Raw genomic sequence first — 22,195 nt, forward strand, 5'->3', positions numbered from 1 at the left:
CATTTGGGTTGTGTTGTTCTGTTGTAAATAATCATAACCTATGATTCCTAATTGCATCTACTTTTGGAAAGCCAAAGTGAAGTGTAACAAGGCGATAGACCTAAACGGAGTCAATAGGCGCGTTCGCAGAATGATCACTGCTTCAACGGGGCGTCAGCATCAACGCTTGACGGAGGGCGTGTCTGAAGCTTGGTGCTGATCAGAGCCGTTGAGAAATAGGGTCGCGACACGCTTTGATCCCGCCGCCGCGCGGTCACGTGGTTCATGGAGCTCTCAATAGTTCCAAACAACTCCGAGCTGTCCATAGGTTTGAATGGGATTAATCGGGTCAGACAACAACAACGGGTATATTTGCAGCATTTTCCGGCAAATATTAACACAAAACGTCCATTGATTAATTCGTTTAATACACTGATAGTAGCATTTTGTCTGGAGTTTAATGGAAATAATATTAATGGGTTTTTCTTGTTTAACTATGGAGTAAAAACATAGTACAATGCAACACACAGGATAAGGCGGTTGCATTTCTTTGTATGCAAAGTATAATGTAAACTGCTTAATAAAGATAGGAGACTTGAGGCATGACTTTGTGTGTTTTTGTGTTACACTTATTCCTGTGGATGTGCAGCCCAATGATGAAATAAATTATGATTATTTAAAGAGTATAAGAAATCTAATCAGTATGCAAAATGTGTTATTGTATTCATATATATTTCTTCATCTATGGTCATCTATTATTCACATTTTAATACAATATTGTTAAAATATAAGATACAATATGCATACACAAGTGAATATCAATGAATGCTAGAAAAATGCTAGAAATGGTTTTAGCCATTTAAAAAAAAAAAAAAAACATCTAAAGACATCTTTTTCGCCACCATCTGACTAATACTAGCACTTAGCTATTCTATTCTATTTATTTATATTTATATAAAAAAAAATCATTGCTATGTGAACTGTGCTAGACTAACTGAGACTTGTATTTTGTTGCTCTTTCGTTGGTCTGTTTGCTTCTACATTGTAAGTTGCTTTGGCTAAAAGCGTCTGCTAAATGACTAAATGTGAATGAAAAAATGTAAATTTAAGTTTTGCAAATACTTAAAAATAAAAAAGGCAACCACCTGTATTCATCAAAATATTTTATTATATAATATATCCACGTTATCTAACTGCAAATATAGCATATACTGCCTATTATCTAAAAATAAACATTAACTATAACGCGTTTCATAAAATACAACTACTGTTCAGATTTCCGAGAGGTAAACTAATGGGTTAAAATGGCAAAAAATGCTGTAATTTCCTCAAATTTCTGGTGACTGTGCTTGAGAAGCACTGAAATGAACGGGCTTCAATGCTGAAACTATCGGTTGTTTGGAACTATTGGCTGCTCCATGACACGCTTTACTTCCACATTCCTAAGTTCCTATGGAAGCCTATGGGAGTGTCGCAACTCTGTCTCTCAACAGCTCTGGTGCTGACGCGCCGTCATAGTGATGACAGCCAATCACATACTTTTCTGGTGCTGCATGAACGGGATTGGCTAGCGTCTGCGCTAGGGTATTTGCATAGTGCGATCTGATTGGCTGACGCCTGCGTTGGCGCTTGAAAAGTTGAAAAGTTCGCATGCAACGCCAGTGAAGCGACGAGAGGGACCCACAATTCAGTTCGGCAACGCTTGACGTCACTCCATTCAAAGTAAATGAGAGGCGTTGACGCCGACGCCCCGTGTGAATGTGAATATTTTTATTTATTATTGTTAATGTTCTCTTATGTTCAACAACTTAAAGCTTTAAAATTATTAACTTTAATGGGTCTAAAATAAAGAAAAGAGACAATTTTTTGTTACTCCAGCACTTTATTATACTGAATGTCCTGTGTTTTTTTTTTTGTTTTTTTTGTACTTGAGTGCAATACATTTTGGTTGAAAAAATGAGAATCGTGTAAGAGAATCGTGATCTCAATTCCCATGGAGAAAAATCGTGATTCACATTTTAGCAAGAATCGTGCAGCCCTACTACAGAGTAGTTTTTCAAATCTTTATAATATTTTAACAGCACTGTTTCAATGCTTATTTTTTCACCCTAATAATAATACCCCAAAAATCCTTACAAAGTATTTCATCCTTTTAATTAGCTTTTTTCTTTTTTAATTAATAAATGTATTTATTTATTTCACATCAAGACAGTTCTTTAAACTCTAAATATTATCAAAACACATTTTAATTTAGAAATAAAAAACAATACCAAACATAAAAGTGGTGCAATTAAATTGCTGTATGAATTGTATTTTAAATAAATAAATACATACACTAAGAAAATCTGTAAAAACAGGTCACTATGTAATTTAAAGGAATATTTCCATATTTATTTCATCAGCATTTTGAATTTTACACTGTATTGCATTGTGTTTTAAGGTTAATGGAAATGTCCGCAAAATTAATGGATAGTATCCCGTGTAATAGGCAGCAAGTATTTTTTCTGTTATTTTACAGATTATTTTTTTTACAATGTAAGTAAAGGACCAAAAAAATAAAGCAGCATTATGTCACTGACCCAAAAGTGGACTTGAAAAGGTGATGCATGAGTAAATGAGCAGGAACCAAGCATCAGGTCAAGTTTAAGAGGTACAAATTTCTTCCTCTCAAGCATTTCCATGAAAACGAACAAGTGGAATTAAAGAAAAGCAAGAATGCAAAGAATGGCAGGAAAAGATGAATAATAAACAAAGACTTAATGGATGAAGCCAAAGAAAATGCCATGTTTTTTTTCTTTCTGAAGGTTTTCCAAAGCTCTCCTCCTCACCCTCCGTCCTGAAACTCCAGGAGGAGGAAGTCTGAACAGGTTCATGGGTTGCTGGGAAGACACAGTACCTGATGTCTCAGATAAGGAGCCATATTTATGTTCTGCCAATATTAGGGAAAGTCATCCTAGATTCCGAGAAGTGCTAAGAAAATCATGGTGATGTAAGACTGTTTAAAAGCAGATCTGTGTGAACCTCTTGCGTGAGCGCGGAGCACAAAACATAACTTGTGCTCTGTTTCAACTGTGATGGTGAGATTGTGTGTGTGCTGGGGGAAGGCTGCTTCCGCAGGAAGCACAGTACCTTTTTTTTCCTGACCATTGTTTACAGTCATTTTTTCTGACAGGCAACAATAGGCGAAAATGGCATTTTGTTTTTCTTGGGGAGGCTGATTATATACAATGTATAATGAGCTTGATAAAAGAGAGCTAGAAACTGAGGGTGGGTGAGTTGGTGGGTTCACTGTAGTCCAATCACTCCCTCAATAAGTGGGAGGCAGGGAGGGTCCACATCCTCTTCCCTTCGACATATCACCCACTGGGCACATGTCAGGGAGAGCCAGAGGTCTCCAGGGTCTGTTACAATGCATTATTGACTCAATGAGACTCTATAGTACACTATATTATGTGAACAATCATTGTGGAAACTAAGTTAGGACACAGTGTTACACTGAACATACGGTATTTTTTTGCCTTTTTTGTTTTCAAAGGGTGTTTTAAGTAGCCAGATTAATAATTTCAATAATTTCAAGCTCTTATAGCTAAGTAGACTCAAAGTAAAATACTAAAAATGTTTTTCACTGAACGATCAGAATGATAATTAATCATATTAATTTAAATACACTAAATGATCAGAAATGATCTATATGATCTACATGGTCTTTCTTCAAGAAACGAAAATGCTAATAATAAGTATATTAAAATCATAAATTATTCAGAAAACCATTGCTAATTCACAATTTAAAAGCAATTTATTCAAATATGAAATACCCCATGAAATACTTTTTTTCATTTCATTTCCTTTTTTCCCAAATTCTGCATATTCCATTAATCTTCTGAATTGCATTTTAGTTGTTGCATTCAATTTTCATAATCAAAAGCATCTCTGATTAACTGATTATATTAAAAAATATATTATTCCTTTTCAGAAATACTGTGTTGTGGCGTTTACATTTTTCTTGGAAATAAATACTGCTAAATACTTTTTGGGTAAATATTTCTTAAATTTTTTAATAATAATTGTATTATTAGTAGTAGTATTATCATTACATTAAGTAATATATTTCTGTCACAGTTTCTTCAAGTTAAACCGAACCTTTATTTGAACAAGTTGCTGTGAAGACCTTTAAGTTTCTGTTTGTATATATGATAATATTTTTTCTCAAATGAAACGGTCAAATGCTCATGAAATGACTCTCAGAGCAGTTCTAGAGATCATGTTCATGTGCTCATATACTAGTACTTTAAGGCAGCAGAGGCTGAAAAAACCGCGAGCGTCACGCATGCTTCAGTACGAGCGTAGTAAACGAAACCACGCGTCTGCTCCAATCAAACACGCAGAACATGCAGCTTCCCATTTTGATTTAAGCGTTCTGATCTACTTTTGATTTATCCATCCAAAATTTGGCAAATTCCATGACATTCTGCCAGCAAATTCCATTTTTATGACTGGATTCTGCGATTCAGTCTGCGTTTTTCAAAACCTTGTGTTGACATGTAAAAACTTAAATGTTAAATTTGGTGATATCTAAAACAGAAAAATGATGCAACATCAAATAAGGTCATGAGAACTTGCAGTACTTATGAAAACAAAGACAATTCTGACTTTCAATACGTCACAGAAAACCAAATGTTTAATTTGGCACAACTTAAAAACACATGTACTTTTTAAAAACACTGTACCATTTTTACAGTGACGTGTACTTTTGTTGTTAATTTGCCAACGAGATGAACAAGTGCTAATGCAAGTAATTACCAACCAAAGATGATTATTAATGTACTGTCAGAAACGCAAACTAGCACATACCTCTACATTAAAAAAACATGAATACAGTCACCATATACACACACGCACACTAACAATAACAAGCATTCAAACATTATAGGATAAGATCACATTTATTTCTTCAGTGCAGATATACTAGAATATAAATATATTATTGACAATTATTTTCTAAAACTTGACATCATTACAAAATTTGCGGTACACCACATTAGTACCTCAGCTACAGCCCTACACACCAGACAACTTGTTGATATGCTGAAGAAAATATGGAGAAGCAGATCAAGTTTTCTTTCAGCCAAACACATTGTTAATACCAAAGACTTTGCAGTGTTTTGATATTCTTTTGCGATAAGAACTGAAATACAATTTGGAATGCATTAAAGTGGAAGGCGAAAACAATTCTCTCGAGTTAATCAAATAAAAACCAGACCCACTTACAGGAGGGCAAGATCATGAGCAATTCATTAAGGAGCCTGGCTCAGCAATTTAACAGACTTTTAAAACATACATGATTAAACTCAATAAAGACGCCTAGCACAATCAACACAAAGTTACGGAGAGGAGTGTGTGTTTTTGTGCACGGAGGGGTGTGTTCCTCAGGGAGAAAACACACTGTTCCAGCTCAGACTTCCATTTTCTGCGATGGCAGGGGCCGACTGGGTCCTGCGTCCTAATATGGCACAGCGGGGAACAAGTCATCTTGGGAGATTTTCTCCCTTGAGAGCGCTAGCCCTTGACTTTGATTTCAAGAACAGAGCAGTTTTCCCACAGGAAAGAAAAAAAAGAATGCTTTGGCATCATAAGAACAAAAACAAACAGATGCTCTCTGGTATCAAAATGTCCCAAAAGTTGAAATGTTTCCTCGAGCTTTTACCCATGACAGACGTACCATCATCTATGAAGCAAAACATGCAATGTTGACAACCGTTTAGGCAACATTAGAGCCTCATTCTCACTTCAAAACATACAATTCCATTTGTAGTACATAAAACCAACATACAATTTTACTTACAATATCCTTCAGACAGCAGAAAAAACAACCAATATCTACAGTCTCTGAAAATACAGATATGCATGCTTCAAGATTTGGATTTTCACAGCAATTTAAGCAGAAAACCCAACTTCAATTTCATTTTTATAGAAAGAATTAACTGGCGACCAATGGAAAACGACATCAGAATCAGAGCAACAAATGGATGGTTTCACAAATTTCAACCGTTCCGAATGGTTAATACACAACCGAGGCAGTTTCTCAAGCATGATCATCAAATTGTTTCATTTAATCTGATTCCTTTAAATGAATACGGGGAAGGTTTCTTAGGACGAGAGGGAGGAAGCAGTCTTGGGTGAGTCCAGCGCTCCAGGGGCATTAAAAAATCCAAAAAGCAATCAAGACGAATGCTAAAAACAAGTTCTTCGACTAGACATGCATCTTTGTTCTGTTTAACGCAAATACACATCCATGCACGTATGCACGCACACATGGTCATGTGCGATCAATAAAGCGACGGATGGGTAAATGGCTAACAAATTCTTTCAGCTCTGGTTCAAAAACAGCACTTTGCCAAAGGCCGCAAGATCAAGATCTACATTTGAACAAAATCTGGGACACTTGGAAAAAAATAAAGCCCTTTTTCTATTGCGTGTGATATGTTTTCTATCACCCTCTATCTCTATCTAGTGAATGGAAGTATTGCACAGCGCCCTGCCATGACACGGCAGTTCAGACTTGATGCGTCTCCTATCAAAATCTTGACCGAACACTTAAAGACACAGTCATAAGACACTTCTTCACGTCACAGTATTACAATTATGAAAGCAAGTCTTCAGTCATTAACTGAAGTGACGTGGCATATAAACAAGATCCATTTCTGACAGTCATAAAACTTGTTTTGGTGATATAATGATATAACTTTTCCATGGTGTCATACAAAAAAGTATTTGGGAATATGCCACAAGACATAACCCTCTCCAATGGAAAACATTCTCTTAAACAATTTAAGAGAAGGTAAAGTTCATAAATACTATTAGATTAAATATAAAGAGGAATGCAGACTGTTTTTATAATAAACATCTTATTACAGTCAATCCATTTGACAACAATTAATTAATACATTTTGTGGTTTCTCTACATATATTAAAAAAATTAAAATAATTCCATCAGAGAACACCAATAAATATTGATACTTTGGTCAGCTATGAAGACAAAGCTATCTGCATAAGAAATCATTTTTAACAGTACCATCCAAATGAGCAAATTTATGATCACAGCATGAAAAAAGACAAAGGGCATGCTTTTCAATGCTCTCAATTTTCTTGGCACCTCCACATATGAATTATGTACATGTATCTATGTCATAAAGATAAATAGTACAGCGCAGTAAGATGCAGTTCTGCTTTTTGTGTGTGTGTGAGCACATGCAGGACTCTTCAGAAACATCTGCTATAAAACTTTTCTTCTGATGTCCATTTTATCCATCAAGTGTCCTAATTTTAATACAACAATCTTTTTGGTTCTTGCCCACATCAGCAACTTTTACCACTGTGGCCTTGTTCATCTTAAGGATCCTGTGATGGAATTAAGCGACTAAAATCTGTTATGGTCACATGTGTCTGTGTTGTGCTTAATTGCATTATACAATATTTGAAGTGTGATTGTGCGTTTAGACAATGCATTTTGACAGATGTTCCCCATTCCCCTTAACCATTCATTCCTACCATTAAAACACATTATAACCAGTGGAAGCGAACCAAGCATGGCAAAAGAGTTGCACACGACTGACACTTCAGGGCAGAGGGCAAGTCCAAGAGTCACTCTGTCCAGCAGATACTCCAGCAATAAAGTAGTCAAACAGATTTGTTTTTTTTCAAAGTGATTTGCAGGACGGTTAACCTTTAAGAATTGATGCAATGGGTGGGTTCCAGCTAAAAAGTTTATCTCCAGTGTGATCAAGGTTTAGAAATGAGTCAGGCAGAATAAGTCATCTGTTTGCTGTTGTATTAATGTGTTTTTTAAGGATGGTGTCCTCTGACTGGAGGTGTGGTTATGTAATCCCTTCATGGCTTTAAATAAGCAGAAAATGAGAAGTCCGTGTAATCATGGCATTGCTTTGGGGCTGGGGTCGACTTCTGCTCTTTGGAAAAACGGCTTTTTAAAAAAATCCAATTGTGATTGCTGAAGGTCAATACTTGTCATCGATCCAAAGACAAAAAACACTAGCAAACACATTTTTCCACTGAGAGCAGGGTAGAGATCAGATTATCCTCAGAAATTCAGAGGCAAGACTCCGATATTACTGGTAAAAACATAAATAAGCCCTTAGAAATGCTTTAAAGTCTTTGTCCAGAAGTAATTTTAACATTTATATTATTTAAGGTTTTAAATCAGTCTAACAGGGATCTTTCTTTTTTTCCCTACATATGAACAAATGTGAGCCAGTTAACAGGAGAAACAGAGACTACTTGTTCTCACTCTTCCTGCCACATGATCAGAACTAAAAGTCAACAGTCCACAAAGGCCTGTACATTTGCCACAAAGTCACTGAAAGACATGAGTTTGCCTTCAAGAAGACATTTGCTGAGCAGACAGCTCAACTCAGTCTTTGTTTTAATGTCACTAATAAAAACAATACAGACAATATTTAATGCAATCTAAAGACTTCACAATCACAAGAATGAGATTTTTCTCCTTTCCTCATTGCTTAATTTATCCTTGCAGCAAAAACTGCTGAGAATGGTATATCTGCAAATACTGATGAGAATAGCCCACTCTCGAATAGCTGTCCACTTCATCTTTAATGACCAAGGTCAAGGGTCCATTTCTTGCTGCCAGTTAATTCTGCAACTATACACATGACCTTTATCAACTTGCCCCACCTGGCTTGAACTGGGACAGTGCACAGATGCCGAGACAAATCTTCAGTATCTGCTTTTAACTTGACATGACCCTTGCCATCAAAATCAAGCTCACTATCTTGCCAAAAGATGGCGTTACACATGGCAAGCAGGGCGCGGAGGTGCTGGTGGATCTCCTAGGGGCTTCTTGGTGTCGCTACGTTGCAGACAAAGCAGGCAGAGACGCTTGAGGCCTTTGCGGAAGGCGCTGTTTGACAGGCTGTAGATGAGACAGTTGCAAAAACTATTGCTAATTGCCAGCCATGTGGTCAGGAATGAGACAATGGCATGGTGGTATATCCCTGCGCTTTCTAGTAAAAAGTAAATTATGTAGGGTAGCCAAAGCAGGTAGAACACACTGGTGATACGGAAGAGCACAGTGGCATAGCGTTTGTCTGTGCAGGCTTGCTCACCCGGCTCGGGATCCTGTGGGCCGAAGCGAGCTCTCTGCTCGCTGATCTGCCGAGTGTGCTGCCGACAGATCCGAAAGATATGGGCGTAGGTGAAACAAACGGTGAAAGCAGCTGGTGCGTAGAGGGCCGCAACAATAAACGCAGTAAAAAGGGGCTGGGTGTCCCAGGCGGAGCACCATTTAAATACATCACCGTGGTATCCTGGCTTGCCCCAACCAAAGAAAGAGGGCACAAAGATAAGTGCAGAGTACAGCCAAATAAGGGCAATGCAAGTGCGAAGACGGCAGGGTGTGACCAGAGCAGTGTAGGAAAGAGGTCGGGTGATGGCAATATAACGGTCAATACTGACGCATGCCAGAGAGGCCATGGAGACGCTCTTCAACACGCAGACCATGTAGCTAAAGACCATGCAGGTGAGTTTCTCGTTCACACCCTCCAGATGGTGCAGGAGGGACAGAGAGGGGATAAGACAGCTGACCCCAACCAGAAAGTCCGCATACGCCATAGTCTGTATAAAGGAGCTAGTGGTATGGTGGCTGAGTAGCGGGGCACAGTGGAAAACAAAGATAACCACCAGGTTCCCGGAGATGATGAGCACTGTCAAGAAGAGAATAACAGCTACTTCCAGCAGGCAGGTGTTGAAGATCTGAGAGTAGCCAATGTCCAGCAGGCAGAAGGTTTCTGTGCTATGGTTAAACTCAGTTGCGTTCATCTTGTTTAGGGTGCGCTTGGGCACACAATTTGGGTGCTAGTTCCTTGGGAGCCCAGCTCAGCAAAAGCTGCCCACAGTATGGCTGACATGGGGGAGGTGTCCGTGCCAGGTGCCTTCCATATCAGCAGCAACATGAGCTGCGAGTCCACAGCAATCCTTTCACCAAAACACACACATGCAGCGACAGTATCCTGAGGAGAGTCGCTTACTACAAGCTGTTGTGGAGGGTAGCTTAAATTCCGTATCAAGCCCCAGCAGTAGAGTACATAAACACCCCCCCTATTTTATCAGTCCCCCACCTTTCCGGGGAGAAGCACAGCTGCGCCTGAACGGGGCAGGCAGCTGCCGGCACAGGAAAAAAAACAGAGGAAGCGGAGTCCTTGCCACTCTGATCATAAAAGTCCCAGTTTCTCTCACACAGTTATTAGTCTGGAGGATCACACACAACAAAGCAGCGCTGGAGATTCCTCAAAATAACGTAGTCAAATTGTTTATTCCTTCAAATCTAAAAAAATGGAATTGTATGATGTAATCCAAAGTCTGATGTCTTTGCAGCAACTTCAGTCGTCCGTCAAACGAAGACTGGGGAATCTCTTCAGCGTGTGCAGGGCACCCAGCTCCCTCACATCAACGTGGAGGAAGTGTGTGCGATCGAGGATGAAGAAACAGCAAGTGGTGATTGGCATTTCAAATGGAGAAGGGGCTCTCCAGAGAGAAGCCAGTGTCTGGAATGTAAATGAAGGATAGAGTGGTGTGATGCAGAAAGCAGTCTCTCTCTCTCTCCTCTGTGGCACTGATGCAGCCTCTCTCCTTCCTTCCGTCTCTCTCCCTCCCTCTCTCCGCTGCAGCAGGAGCACTCAAACTCCTCCCACCCTTGGCTCTAGCCAGTGAGCAGATGTCGGAGCACGATCAGAGAAGAGGCATCCCCCTTTCCTTGTCAAGCCATACACTCCTTCACCCTGCTCATACCCACCTTTTCGTCTCTCACAAATTATGATAAAACTCATATCATGTGCTTTATCCTTCCTTTTCATTCTATTCCCATCACAATTCCAATGCAAAATCCCTCCCACGTACTCGCTCTCTTCTCCCCCTCATATACAGACACATGCAAAAAACAAAAGGAGGCCAGAGAGTAGCCATTTCCAAGGTCCCAGAAATAAACTAAGTACATACATTTCTTATTAGATAAACTACAACTTCAAATTCTACCCCTGCTTTATGCAGTATTGTGGCTCTTATGTTAAAGGGATAGTTCACCCCAAAAAGAAAAGTCTGTCATTAATGACTCACCTTCATGTCGATTCAAAGCCGTAAGACCTTCGTTCACCTTCAGAACACAAATTAAGATATTTGTGATGAAATCTGACAGGTTTCTGCACCTACATAGACAGCAATGGAACTGCCATGTTCAAGGAATCGGAGACTGATATGGAAGAGAAAAAATTGTTGAATAAAAATTATTCTCACAACTATTTTAACAATGTCTTTATTACCTTTCTGGGCCTTGAACGTGGTAGTTGCGTTGCTGTCTATGCAGCATCTGAAAGCTCTCAGATTTCATCAAAAATTAATGTGTGTTCTGAAGATGAATGAAGGTCTTACGGGTTTGGAATGACATGAGGGTAATTAATGACAGAGTTTTCATTTTTAGGTGAACTATCATTTTAAGTAACACCAATTTGTTTTGGGGAAGTCGTGGCCTAATGGTTAGAGAGTCGGACTCGTAATCCAAAGGTTGTGTGTGTGCACGTTGGATGGGTTAAATGCAGAGCACGAATTCCGAGTATGGGTCACCATACTTGGCCGTATGTCACTTCACTTTCACTTTTTTTCCAACAAAGGTCCTCCTTTACACATTAAGAAGCATTAAATAAGATGCACTAATTTTTCTTGTGCATTTGTTTAATCTATCAATGTTCTCAGACGGATTAAGTTCAAAAGTGACATCGCAGACTGCCATGTAGTTAGAATCCATGCATGTGGGCAACTGAATTACCAAGGTTATTGTGGTATGATTTGTGCCAGTCTGGTTTTAGTAAACATTGACCATACAGATTTACTGAACTCTCAAGTCTTTCCCTAACACAAATGGGCCTGTTTCCATTTATATCATCTTTATTAATCCCTGTTCCCTGTCACCACGATAATATTAAAACTATAGCAGCCTTTCGGTCTCCTTTCATTCTTTCACAGCCAAAATCTGCAAACACTCACACACGGTCCCCACTTTCACGCATTCCCTCAGCCAGGCACACGAAAGGTGGGGAACGGACGACACTGGGCTCATCCAGTAGGAGGAGGACAATGAGGAGGAAAGGAAGAAATAAAGAGGAATGGAAGGACTGAATGCATGAGATTGAATGAGGTGACAAAGATAAAGAAACACAGACCTTAGAGTAAATGGAATATTAATTTGAGAAAAATGAGGCTGAGTAGGATGGAAATACAGTTTCTTCAATGACACCATTGTGTACCTGCGTGTCAATCATTCTGGTAAACCACTGAAGCACTCATTATCAGCAGACTGTCAACGCCAAAACACAGGTCTGTGATGTAATTTAAATATGACCCATGACCATAATCCACAATTTTATTGGTGCACAAAATTCAAAATTAAATAAAAAAATAAATACAATTTTTTTTTTTCTCATAATCCTCCACTTGCTCTGCCTCTACAGCACGTATCAACATCCCTTCATATAGTGAGACAGCAGCTTTACATCAGTAGTCAGCCAAACTCTCAACTCTCAAGCCTGGACATCGCTGCTGTGGCAGAAACCAGCCAGAATCCTGCTGTATAGACCACCCACAGCCTTCCTCCATAAACCCTGCACAATCCCCTGGGTCTAGACCATTCAGTGTGACATTAACCCTACAGAGCAGCGAAGCTATTTTTGTACAGACAAGTAAGCTACTATTTGCCACATTAAAAGGTCTTCTATTGAACACAATGAAGCTCGAGAGTATCTGTTCCCTATTTTGTTCAGTCACGCCTGGTGCAGAGACGGATATTTATTGCGATGTGTTTAGAATGCCGGGACTTGAAGTGAGAAGAGGTGCAGGCTGCCGCAGACTAACAGGCCAGGCTTTGTGTTAGCCGTTTGTTTTTATTCACCGCATGGGGTGGTGTGTGAGGAGTGTCTAGAGAAATCTGTGTGTATGTCTGACCTCTGCGTCTGTGTTTATGGACACTGGAACATCTGGTAATAGTATGAGCCAAAGAAATGCAGCCTGACAAACATGCTCGGGTGCGCAGATGGGTGCAGAGTGAACCAAGGATCCAAAATCTGATGCTTACCATGTCAATGGCAGACAATTTAATATTCGATTAACAATAACAGGAACTAGAGCCATATGAATGGGGACTGACTGCAGAGTCTATGCCAGCTTGCAGTGCATTACTGAGTTGATTGCATTTGCAAAGTCACTTAAAACACAAAGTCCCATCAACACTGCATATTTGGGAAGTGGCCTACTGGTTAGAGTAGGCCACCATACTTGGTAGTATGTCACTTCACTTCATATTTTGCATGTTCTGTTGTCCCATTTTTTGTCCATTGTCCCATTTAAGGTCTTGAAGTTTCGACTAATGCACTGATGACCTGAATCAAGAGTGTCTGATTAAGGACACATGTAAAATGTACAGTGTTGGTGGGGCTCCAGGAACATGGTTGGGAATGGGAACCACTGGTTTAAAGCATGTTGGGACCAACTTAAAGCTGATCCACCTTAGCCTAAATCTTCAACTGGTCTGTTCAGCAGCAAAATCAACCATGCATGAATACTGGACATTTTAAGCTAAATAAACCTTGACAAAGGACTCTTTCAATTTCAGACCTCTTTCACAATTTTTTTTTTCTCGCATCAACTGTCTTGGCTTATGACTAAAGTGAACGCAAACAGCTGAGAAAGAAAACACGTGTATCGATATATTGGATCCATGCATCTCGTAAAGTGACAACAGAATTATATTCCTGCTGCTGTTTGTATCTATAATGTTAATCAAACAACAAAAGAAAAAGAAAATCACTCGCTGATCTTGACTACCTTTAGTAGCTTTATTAAGGATAAATGTATGAATGTTTAATTCATACAGTGCTTCACTTTTATATTTTGATTACTTTATTCAGTTTCTGTATTACTTGAATCCTACTGTTCAATAGACCTACTGTACCTAAAAACAATTTCATTTGTGTCTTAGTTTTATTGTAGATAAAGATAAAATAACAAAAATCACTACATGATAGAAATTATCGTGATCCTATCATGAAATAAGATTTTGGCCAAATTTCCCACCCCAGCTCATGCCCTCTTATCCTTTTAGCTTATTCAGTTACTTTTCCTGTTGTTTTATGTTTTTATCTTGGTATTGGTTCAGTAGTAGTATTGAGATATTATTTAGTCAGGTATCGTATCGAAGTCAAAATTTTGGTATCGTGACAACACTACCCTAATTTATTAAAGGGAGGTTCACTCACAAATCCTTGTTCGGTCATCATTTACTCCTTATTTTATGACTTCATGTCATTCCAAACCTGTTCTCTTAATTAGTGGAACACAAAAGAAGATATTGTGAAGAGCGTTTCAAGTGTTTTTGTACATACAATGAACACCAGTGGGGTCTAAAACAACACTGAACCACAATGACTTTCAGTGTATGGACAAAAACTACACAGACATTTTTCCAAACATCATCTTTTGAGTAATTTCACACCCAACCATCTGTCATTTTTATAAACCTCACATTTTAACAGCACTGGTACTGTACCTGTCACTTCCATGGCAACAAGTGTAAATAAATGAAAAGTCATTGGGGTTTGAAAGAGTGGTAGTACTTGAGTAATACATGGAAAAGGTGAAGGCGCTCAGTAAAACTAGTCATCACTCCAGTCCTGATGTTACTTATGTCACTTATCTTAATCCAGCCATTTGGCCCAGATATTTCAGAGGGAGGCCTGTCTGTCAAAACAATGGAAATTCTATATTTCTCACTAAAATGTTTATTGGAAGCGGAGACAGACTGTTTCATCAATGTCACTTTGTTGCTTAACTTGCCGTAAGCGTTCAACTATAGAGCAGCCTGCCAGTTCCGTGATAACTCAAAATAGAAATGTGGGCCGTCAATGCCTCCATTGAATTAAACACAATGGCAAAACTCTGAGAGCATGGCTATTCTTTGTGCGACACTTTTAAGAAATTAATCACCATGGTTCCCAGGCATCAACCACAAACACGCACGTACAAAGAAAAGCATAAGGAAAATAGAGAGCATTTGTTGTTACAAAAAAAAAGTTCACAACTTTCCTGGTTCAACATCTGTCATTATTGAAAGAAATATATATATATTTAAGGTGACAGCTGCAGCTTCTGAATTGGCTAGAAGATCAAGAAAACTAATTAATTACTAATTACGCAATGTGAGAGGAATGTGTGGCTTGCGGTGTGTAGCTTTCACTCAAAGCCTATGAGGGATCATTTTAGCCCTCTTCTATCAGAGTTTAGAGCGCTAGGATGGCAGACGGTGAAAAGTGCAGGTCTGTGATAACTAGATGAGTGGAAACAAGACCTTTCATCGAGGCCTCGCTATAAAGGCTATCTGTGAGTCAGCTTAGCGAAGGTTGCAGTAAGGTCTGTCCTGTATAATTTCCATTAATAATAGAGCATGTGCAAGGAAATATAGCAATACTAAAAACAATACAATGCATGTAAAAATAGTGTTTTTTATGAGAAGATTAAATAAAATACCAACGCGATCTCACGACCAATTCATACGTATTTTACGTGGTGGATAAATCGGATGAATTCATACGACCTACGTACGATTTAGCAAAAAACGTATTAATTTGTACGAGTGATAAACAAAGTAATTAGTACGAATTTGTCGTACAAAATACGAATTGCTGTGAGATCAGGTTGAAAATATTAGTATGCAATAAAATAATACATTCTAAATTTGTAAATCAATACTGCTTTATTATTCATACAATATAATTATTTAAAAAATGTAAAATTTGAGAAAATATGAATGGCAAAAAGGATAAATGTTTTTTTTCTTATTCTGTTGACGATGAGTTTAAAGAGTTTTGCTTGATAAAGCACTCAGTTTTGAGCATTATGTTGATATTATAACAAATCCAAAGTTGCATGCTCTTAGAGGCAGACGGGAAAAGTTTTAGGATACGCTATAAAATGGCATATACAATATAATATAAAACCCTGATTATTTCTAGGAAGCTGGTGATGGTTTCTAAGTAAAGTACTCCTCACTTAATCGGTGCCACACTGTGGATTTGACCATCCAGAGAAAACTCCAGACCATCTTTTTTTTTTTTTTTTTTTTAAACAAGCGTTTTTTCCTAAATCCCAAACAAAGAAATCTTTGAGTATTCACAGTATTCATTCAACTCCATGTGTCGCAAGAGCTGGCAAAACCTGCTCTTGTCATGAACAATTCTTCTTAAACACAAATGATAACTCTGGATCACTACATAAACATGTGCCGGTCTTCAGCGTTGCCAGTCTTGGATCAGGACATTTTCATGGATATTATTTACTGTTACACCATACTGTTCTGTTTTCATGCAATGAAACTTTGTGTACAAGACATGCAAAACTTTGACATAATAGAGATGAACGAGGAACGAGTTTAAGTTTTGTATTTTTGTATTTACAAAAACTCGGAAACTTAAATACAAAAACGTATTCTCATCTTATTAGTCTGTGTGTCGTTGTTGTCTAAAAGTAAAGTCTGTAAAAGCTCTTTCTTCTTCTGGCAGCATTCTCTAAAGAAGGACTTTGGTGATACAAAAGTGGGTTTGTTTGGCTCGGTATGGCTTAAGAAACAAACCTATACGTGCAGGAGCTGCTCAGCACGGCTTTTGTCCTAACAATCTCAGTGTGTAAATCAAGTTTATTTGGACTTTGGGGTGGGTGGGAGAGAGGAACATCTTGTAGCCACCTGGGACCTCAGTGCTGTGGGATGTTTTCTTTACATAATGACAGCTGACATGGCCGTGCCCAGTGAAAACACTGTGAGCATGTGGCTTAACTAACAGAAAAAGCCTTTGCCCCAATACGGCTATGGCTGTTCCATGGATGTTTCAGGAACCTGTTAGTGTTATTAATGTACAAGTTTTTGCTACACCTGCCAATTACCAGCATTAAATATGTCTTACCAGTCATATTTACTTATTTTTAATGTATTTCATAATTACATTTGCGCCACTATATATATATATACACATATTTGTAGCAAAATGGATTCCAGGAAAAGGAAAGATGATTTTTTTTCTACTAGATAAGCATTTTCCACATAAACTGTTTCCATTTTGCAGTTTGTAATGCTTTGTTTTGAATCACTTTGATAGTTGCCTCACTTATTCTGCTCCAAATCACCATCTCTCTCTAGAAATGCATGAATTACGTTCACTTCCATCACTGCTGGTGTGAACATCCCTTGACGTACGCCCAGTGGGTGAAGTTCAAGCCTTTTCTAGTCACACAGGATAAAGGAAGCCACAATAAACCTTGTAAAGTGCATTCAAGAGCAAACTTAACGAGGGACAACCAGCTTTCACATTAGAGACAAATCACATTAAGGCGCAGACTACTTTCTGAGAATAGTGCTCTTGAATGTTGTTTGGGAAAAGGCCGAGACTTCAGCACGGTAAAAGCTCCTGTTTTCATGAAAATATCCCAACCACTGTGAGGAACCTTGGGGACATAGTGAAATGATTGACAAGATACAGTACATTGACATGCCTCCCTCGGGTTAAAACAAGGGGTCAAGTAGCACGACTGTACAGAGTTTGCATGCAGAATTGATAAACGGGAAGTTGTAGCGAATATATGATGCTGCTGCTTGTTTATTTATGTTCTCTAAAGTGAAGGATGCACAGAATCACCACTCCAGAATGAAAAACTGAAAGTTCACAACACACAAAAGATAACATCTGCATTAATTCATAATAAAAAATAAATCAATAAATGCAATTAAAAAAAGTCACATTACATTTACATGTCCATGCTCTGAATAGACAATGAGGTCTGAGAAAGAAAACAACTCTTTGTACTCGAGTCCTGCTTTGTAATACACTTTACTTAGCCATTAGCAATCCAATGCTACTGCTAATCATATAAAATGCGTCTGCCATTACTAGACTATCGAGCGGCTCTCAGGAACTCTGGATTGTTTCTATCCAAACAAAGTAATGCAGAGTATTACGATAGTGTGTCATATGCACTCTCTCCAGCCTTGTACAGTGGAGACATAAGTACAGCCTTGTCCAAGAAACTCTGTATTGATGTCCAAACCAAATTCTTTAGAAACTTGAAAGATGGCCTTTCATATCTGAATGGGCATTTGTTGGTCATATTAAGCAAAAATATGCACTAAATCTAAGGCTAAAAAAATTTGTTCTGTGAATAGAATTGTGCAAAAAATGCTTGTTGGAGCCATGATGCATTGAGCTGTGGTGTTCATTTGGATAAGGTTTGAGTTTGGCTTGCAACATGCACTGATCCCCACCCCTATCCTTTCTCCAAAATGTCCTGTGCCCTCTGGACTACATATGAGTCTAATAAAGTGGTCAATATTTTGTTTCAGCCTATATTCGGAAAAAGACGCTGCTACAGGAATATTTCTGCAAGTGATCAGCATATTGCAAATACACAAACACATGCATATTCTTTACCTGGTAAACTCTTCTAAAAATATTGGTGATACTCTTGCCATTTATTACAATGTACTTTCTGACAGGAATTTAATCAACCAAAATTAAAAAGTCAGACAATAGAACATCTCTCCTCAACATGCTGGTTTTTAGGTATCATTCATATCTACAACACAAATAGTGCGGGACAAGTTACTCGTAAACGTTTAAAGGGATAGTTCACCCAAAAAATGAAAAATTGCTGTTAATTTACTCCAAGACGTTGCTAACTTTTTTCTTCAGTAGAACGCATAGAGAAGATTTTTAGCTGATACCATGTCTAAAGCATATAAAGTAAAAAGTGCTGGGCAATGATTAATCGCATCCAAAATAAATGTTTTTGTTATATTTAGATTTATTTATATATATATATATATATATATATATATATATATATATATATATATATATATATATATATATATATATGTGTGTGTGTGTGTGTGTGTGTGTGTGTGTGTGTGTGTGTGTGTGTGTGTGTGTGTGTGTGTACAGTGTATATTTATTATTTATATATAAAGACACACATTCAGTGTTTATTTTGAAAATATTTACATGTATATATTTATATTATATATAAATACCTTTAATATATAAACATTATTTTTTTTCTTAAATATATGGGTTGTTGACGTGATATGGCATTTTCACTGTCCCACAAGACAAAAATGAATATAATTAATATTGTCGTTATTTAAAACGCAGTAAATGGTTAAACATTTCTTTGTCCAACATGGATCTGTTGTTGGTGAGTAAAAATAACAGCAAATTTTAATTTTTGGGTGAACTGTCTCTGTGTCCTCCAAAGCGTAAAAAACAATGCCATGTACTTTTCTCAAAACAGCTAGCTTTGTGCATTTGAGAGCACTTCAGAGGCAAAACGTTTCTTTCAGTTGAAATGCTTTGTTTACTATAATACAGAATGTGTAGCGTGGCAGACTCATCACAAATTAAATGCTTTTTTAAGCATTACTTCTCATATCACTATTGTGGTAGTCTGTGGGTGCCATCTGGTACAGACATTAATACTACATGAGACAAGCAATATTAACTTCTCTATTGTTGTTCAGTAGGATGTGGTGTCGGTGTGTCATTTGTCCTGCCCCTTCTTCACTGTGATTAGATTGGGGGAGTGAATGTACAACGCTTTCTCCACCCTCAATACCACGACTGAGGCGCCCTTGAGCAAGGCACCGAACCCCCAACTGCTCCCCGGGCGCCGCAGCATTGGCTGCCCACTGCTCCGGGTGTGTGTTCACGGTGTGTGTGTGTTCACTGCTGTGTGTGTGCACGTTGGATGGGTTAAATGCAGAGCACGAATTCAGAGTATGGGTCACCATACTTGGCTGTATGTCACTTCACTTTCACTTAGCGCGGTGCTTAGCGTGAAACAGACGCATACATGTTTTACATATGCAGCACTCCCATTGAAAACAACTGAAAAAATACACTAGACTCAGGGGAAAAAAAAAAACGCTTTGGTGGTCAGACGGCCTGAGGCCTACTTTAAGGTTAGAGATTGAAAAAAAACAAATATATGAATAATTAATCGAGATATATGATCAAAATTTTTGATCCACTGATTATGGAGAAGATGCATTAGAGTCAATCCTTTGCTTTGCCTTATGTGATCAAATGTGCCTCTGCTGCACAGAAGTGGAGGATGGTAACTGTAAGCCTACCTTAGTGATGAGTGTACGGTACTCCTCCACCAGATGGTCATTGTTATGACATCCGGCCAGTAGCTGCCACACCTCCCCTCTCAAGGCCTCTGGGACACCACTGCGCACCAGAGCCGGTAGCTGTTTGGGTCGCACAGCCAGGTTCAGATGCCTGATGAAACATTACAACTCATGGTTATAAATTAATTGCAGTACTTCCATTTAAATAGTCATCAGTGGTTTAACCATACTTTTATGAAGCTACAAGAATACTTTTTGTGTGCAAAAAGAATACCATGACGTAAGCGTGTGCATTCTTCTACTTGTAAACAAGGCGTAGCGCATCTGGGATTCAGTTGAACCACTGATGTCAAATGGGATATTTTAACGATGTCCTTACTACCTTTCTGGGCCTTAAACGTGGTAGTTGCATTGCTGTCTATGGAGTGTCAGAAAGCTCTTGGATTTCATCAAAAATATCTTAATTTGTGTTCCGAAGATGAACTAACGTCTTACAGTTTTGGAACGACATGAGGTTAATCACAGAATTACAATTTTTAGGTGAACTAATCCTTTAACACAAAATAAATGTGATTTGTATGCTTTCCACCTTTTTTCACAGGTTCAGACATGCCATTTGGCAAACTTTTACAAGTGAAATCCAGTCATTTCCATTGAAATTTCGCATGAGGGAAGAAGATTTCCATGAGATTTTGCAACGAGTTCAAGTTGGTTGCATTGACCAATGGAAGGCTGCTTGGTTTAAATTAACTTCTATGTGCGCCGTTTCATACATGCTACATTATTGACAATATTGTACCTTTTAGCCTGTGCACACTGCACCTGTACACTATTTTCCTAAATATGGCCAAAAACACTGCAGACACCATGCTGATAGCCTCATGGTTAATGCGCTGACATATAGCACAACTGCAGTCGCGGCGACCAGAGTTCAATTCCCGTCCCGTTGTCCTTTGCCGATCCCACTCCCCTCTCTTCTCCCAATGCTTTTCTGTCACCTCTCTAATGTCCTATCGCATTAAAGGCATTTAGAAAAGCCCATAAATATAACTTAAAGAAAAAAACACTGCATATCTGTGAACAGAATTAACAGGTATCTATAAAAAAAACAAAAATCATATTGTAAAATTATGCAGAAGACAAAAGAAGATATTTAGAAGAATTTCTCAAATGTTTTTGTGCAATGTAGATACTGGGCTCCACTATAAGTTTAATGAAAATTTGGAATTTTATGTTCTCCATTTTCATTGTAATTTTTAAAGATAGTGTCTTTTTTGTGGCATTTTTAGTAGTTTTTGTTTATGTGTGTGTCTATATAATTTTTATTCATTTATGAATTTTTTTGTTTTTTTAGGAGAAATGTTGAAATAATTTTTTTTTTTATACATTTTTTGATATTTTTCTTATTTAACATTTATTTTATTAAGTAACATTTTTTGTTTGCTTGTTAGCATTATACTTTCCATTTTAGTTTACTACAATAATCCTGCTACTGACTTTCATAGTATTGGCAAGCCTGACAGGCTTCCCCAAGACTTACTCGAGACCATATATACACTGTATGGCATTAGTGATACTCGGCCTGCCACACACAGACAAAAGTGACCTTCTGGTGTGTAATTTATTCCATAGGACCTTTTACTAAAGGAGAGGCTTATATAAAACAATCTTAATCTGCTAGAGGCATAATCTCTGAATGTGGTCTGCAAGTTTACCAGCATTTATTTGTATTTGTTTATGGAATGTCTTAAATGTCACTGGTGCCCATTTTCCTTCCTGATTAAAAAGAAAGTGCATAATTCCACTGTGTTGTAATATGCACAAACCGTTTCCCTGAGGGATTTTTACCACTGATTATCCTGCCAATCACTCAAAACTGACAAACACAATTGGGATTATTACTGCAAACTGTTTCCTCCAATAAGAGGAACTTTGTTCAGTGCAACACATTGCTTTTTATGACATGACATT

At 38.1% G+C, this 22,195-nt stretch overlaps 2 protein-coding genes across 4 annotated transcripts in view; both read right to left on the bottom strand.

Moving 5' to 3' along the window:
- Positions 1–22,195, bottom strand: part of LOC306864449 (rab GTPase-activating protein 1-like) — an 88,409-nt gene that overhangs the window by 33,274 nt on the left and 32,940 nt on the right. For all 3 annotated transcript variants that reach the window (XM_079408467.1, XM_079408466.1, XM_079408468.1), the window contains one exon: positions 20,225–20,375. In XM_079408467.1, the coding sequence (XP_079264593.1) occupies positions 20,225–20,375 (151 nt within the window). The remainder of the gene's footprint in view (positions 1–20,224; positions 20,376–22,195) is intronic.
- Positions 4,914–10,611, bottom strand: LOC306864450 (putative G-protein coupled receptor 21). Its single transcript, XM_079408469.1, has one exon. The coding sequence runs from the start codon at positions 9,826–9,828 to the stop codon at positions 8,800–8,802; it is 1,029 nt and encodes a 342-aa protein (XP_079264595.1). The 5' UTR covers positions 9,829–10,611; the 3' UTR covers positions 4,914–8,799.

Source organism: Barbus barbus (genome assembly GCF_936440315.1).
Source record: "Barbus barbus genome assembly, chromosome: 45".
NCBI classification, from domain to species: domain Eukaryota; kingdom Metazoa; phylum Chordata; class Actinopteri; order Cypriniformes; family Cyprinidae; genus Barbus; species Barbus barbus.

Excerpts from the sequence above, each read along its gene's own strand:
- LOC306864450 (XM_079408469.1), bottom strand. The coding sequence starts at position 9,828 with ATGAACGCAACTGAGTTTAACCATAGCACAGAAACCTTCTGCCTGCTG.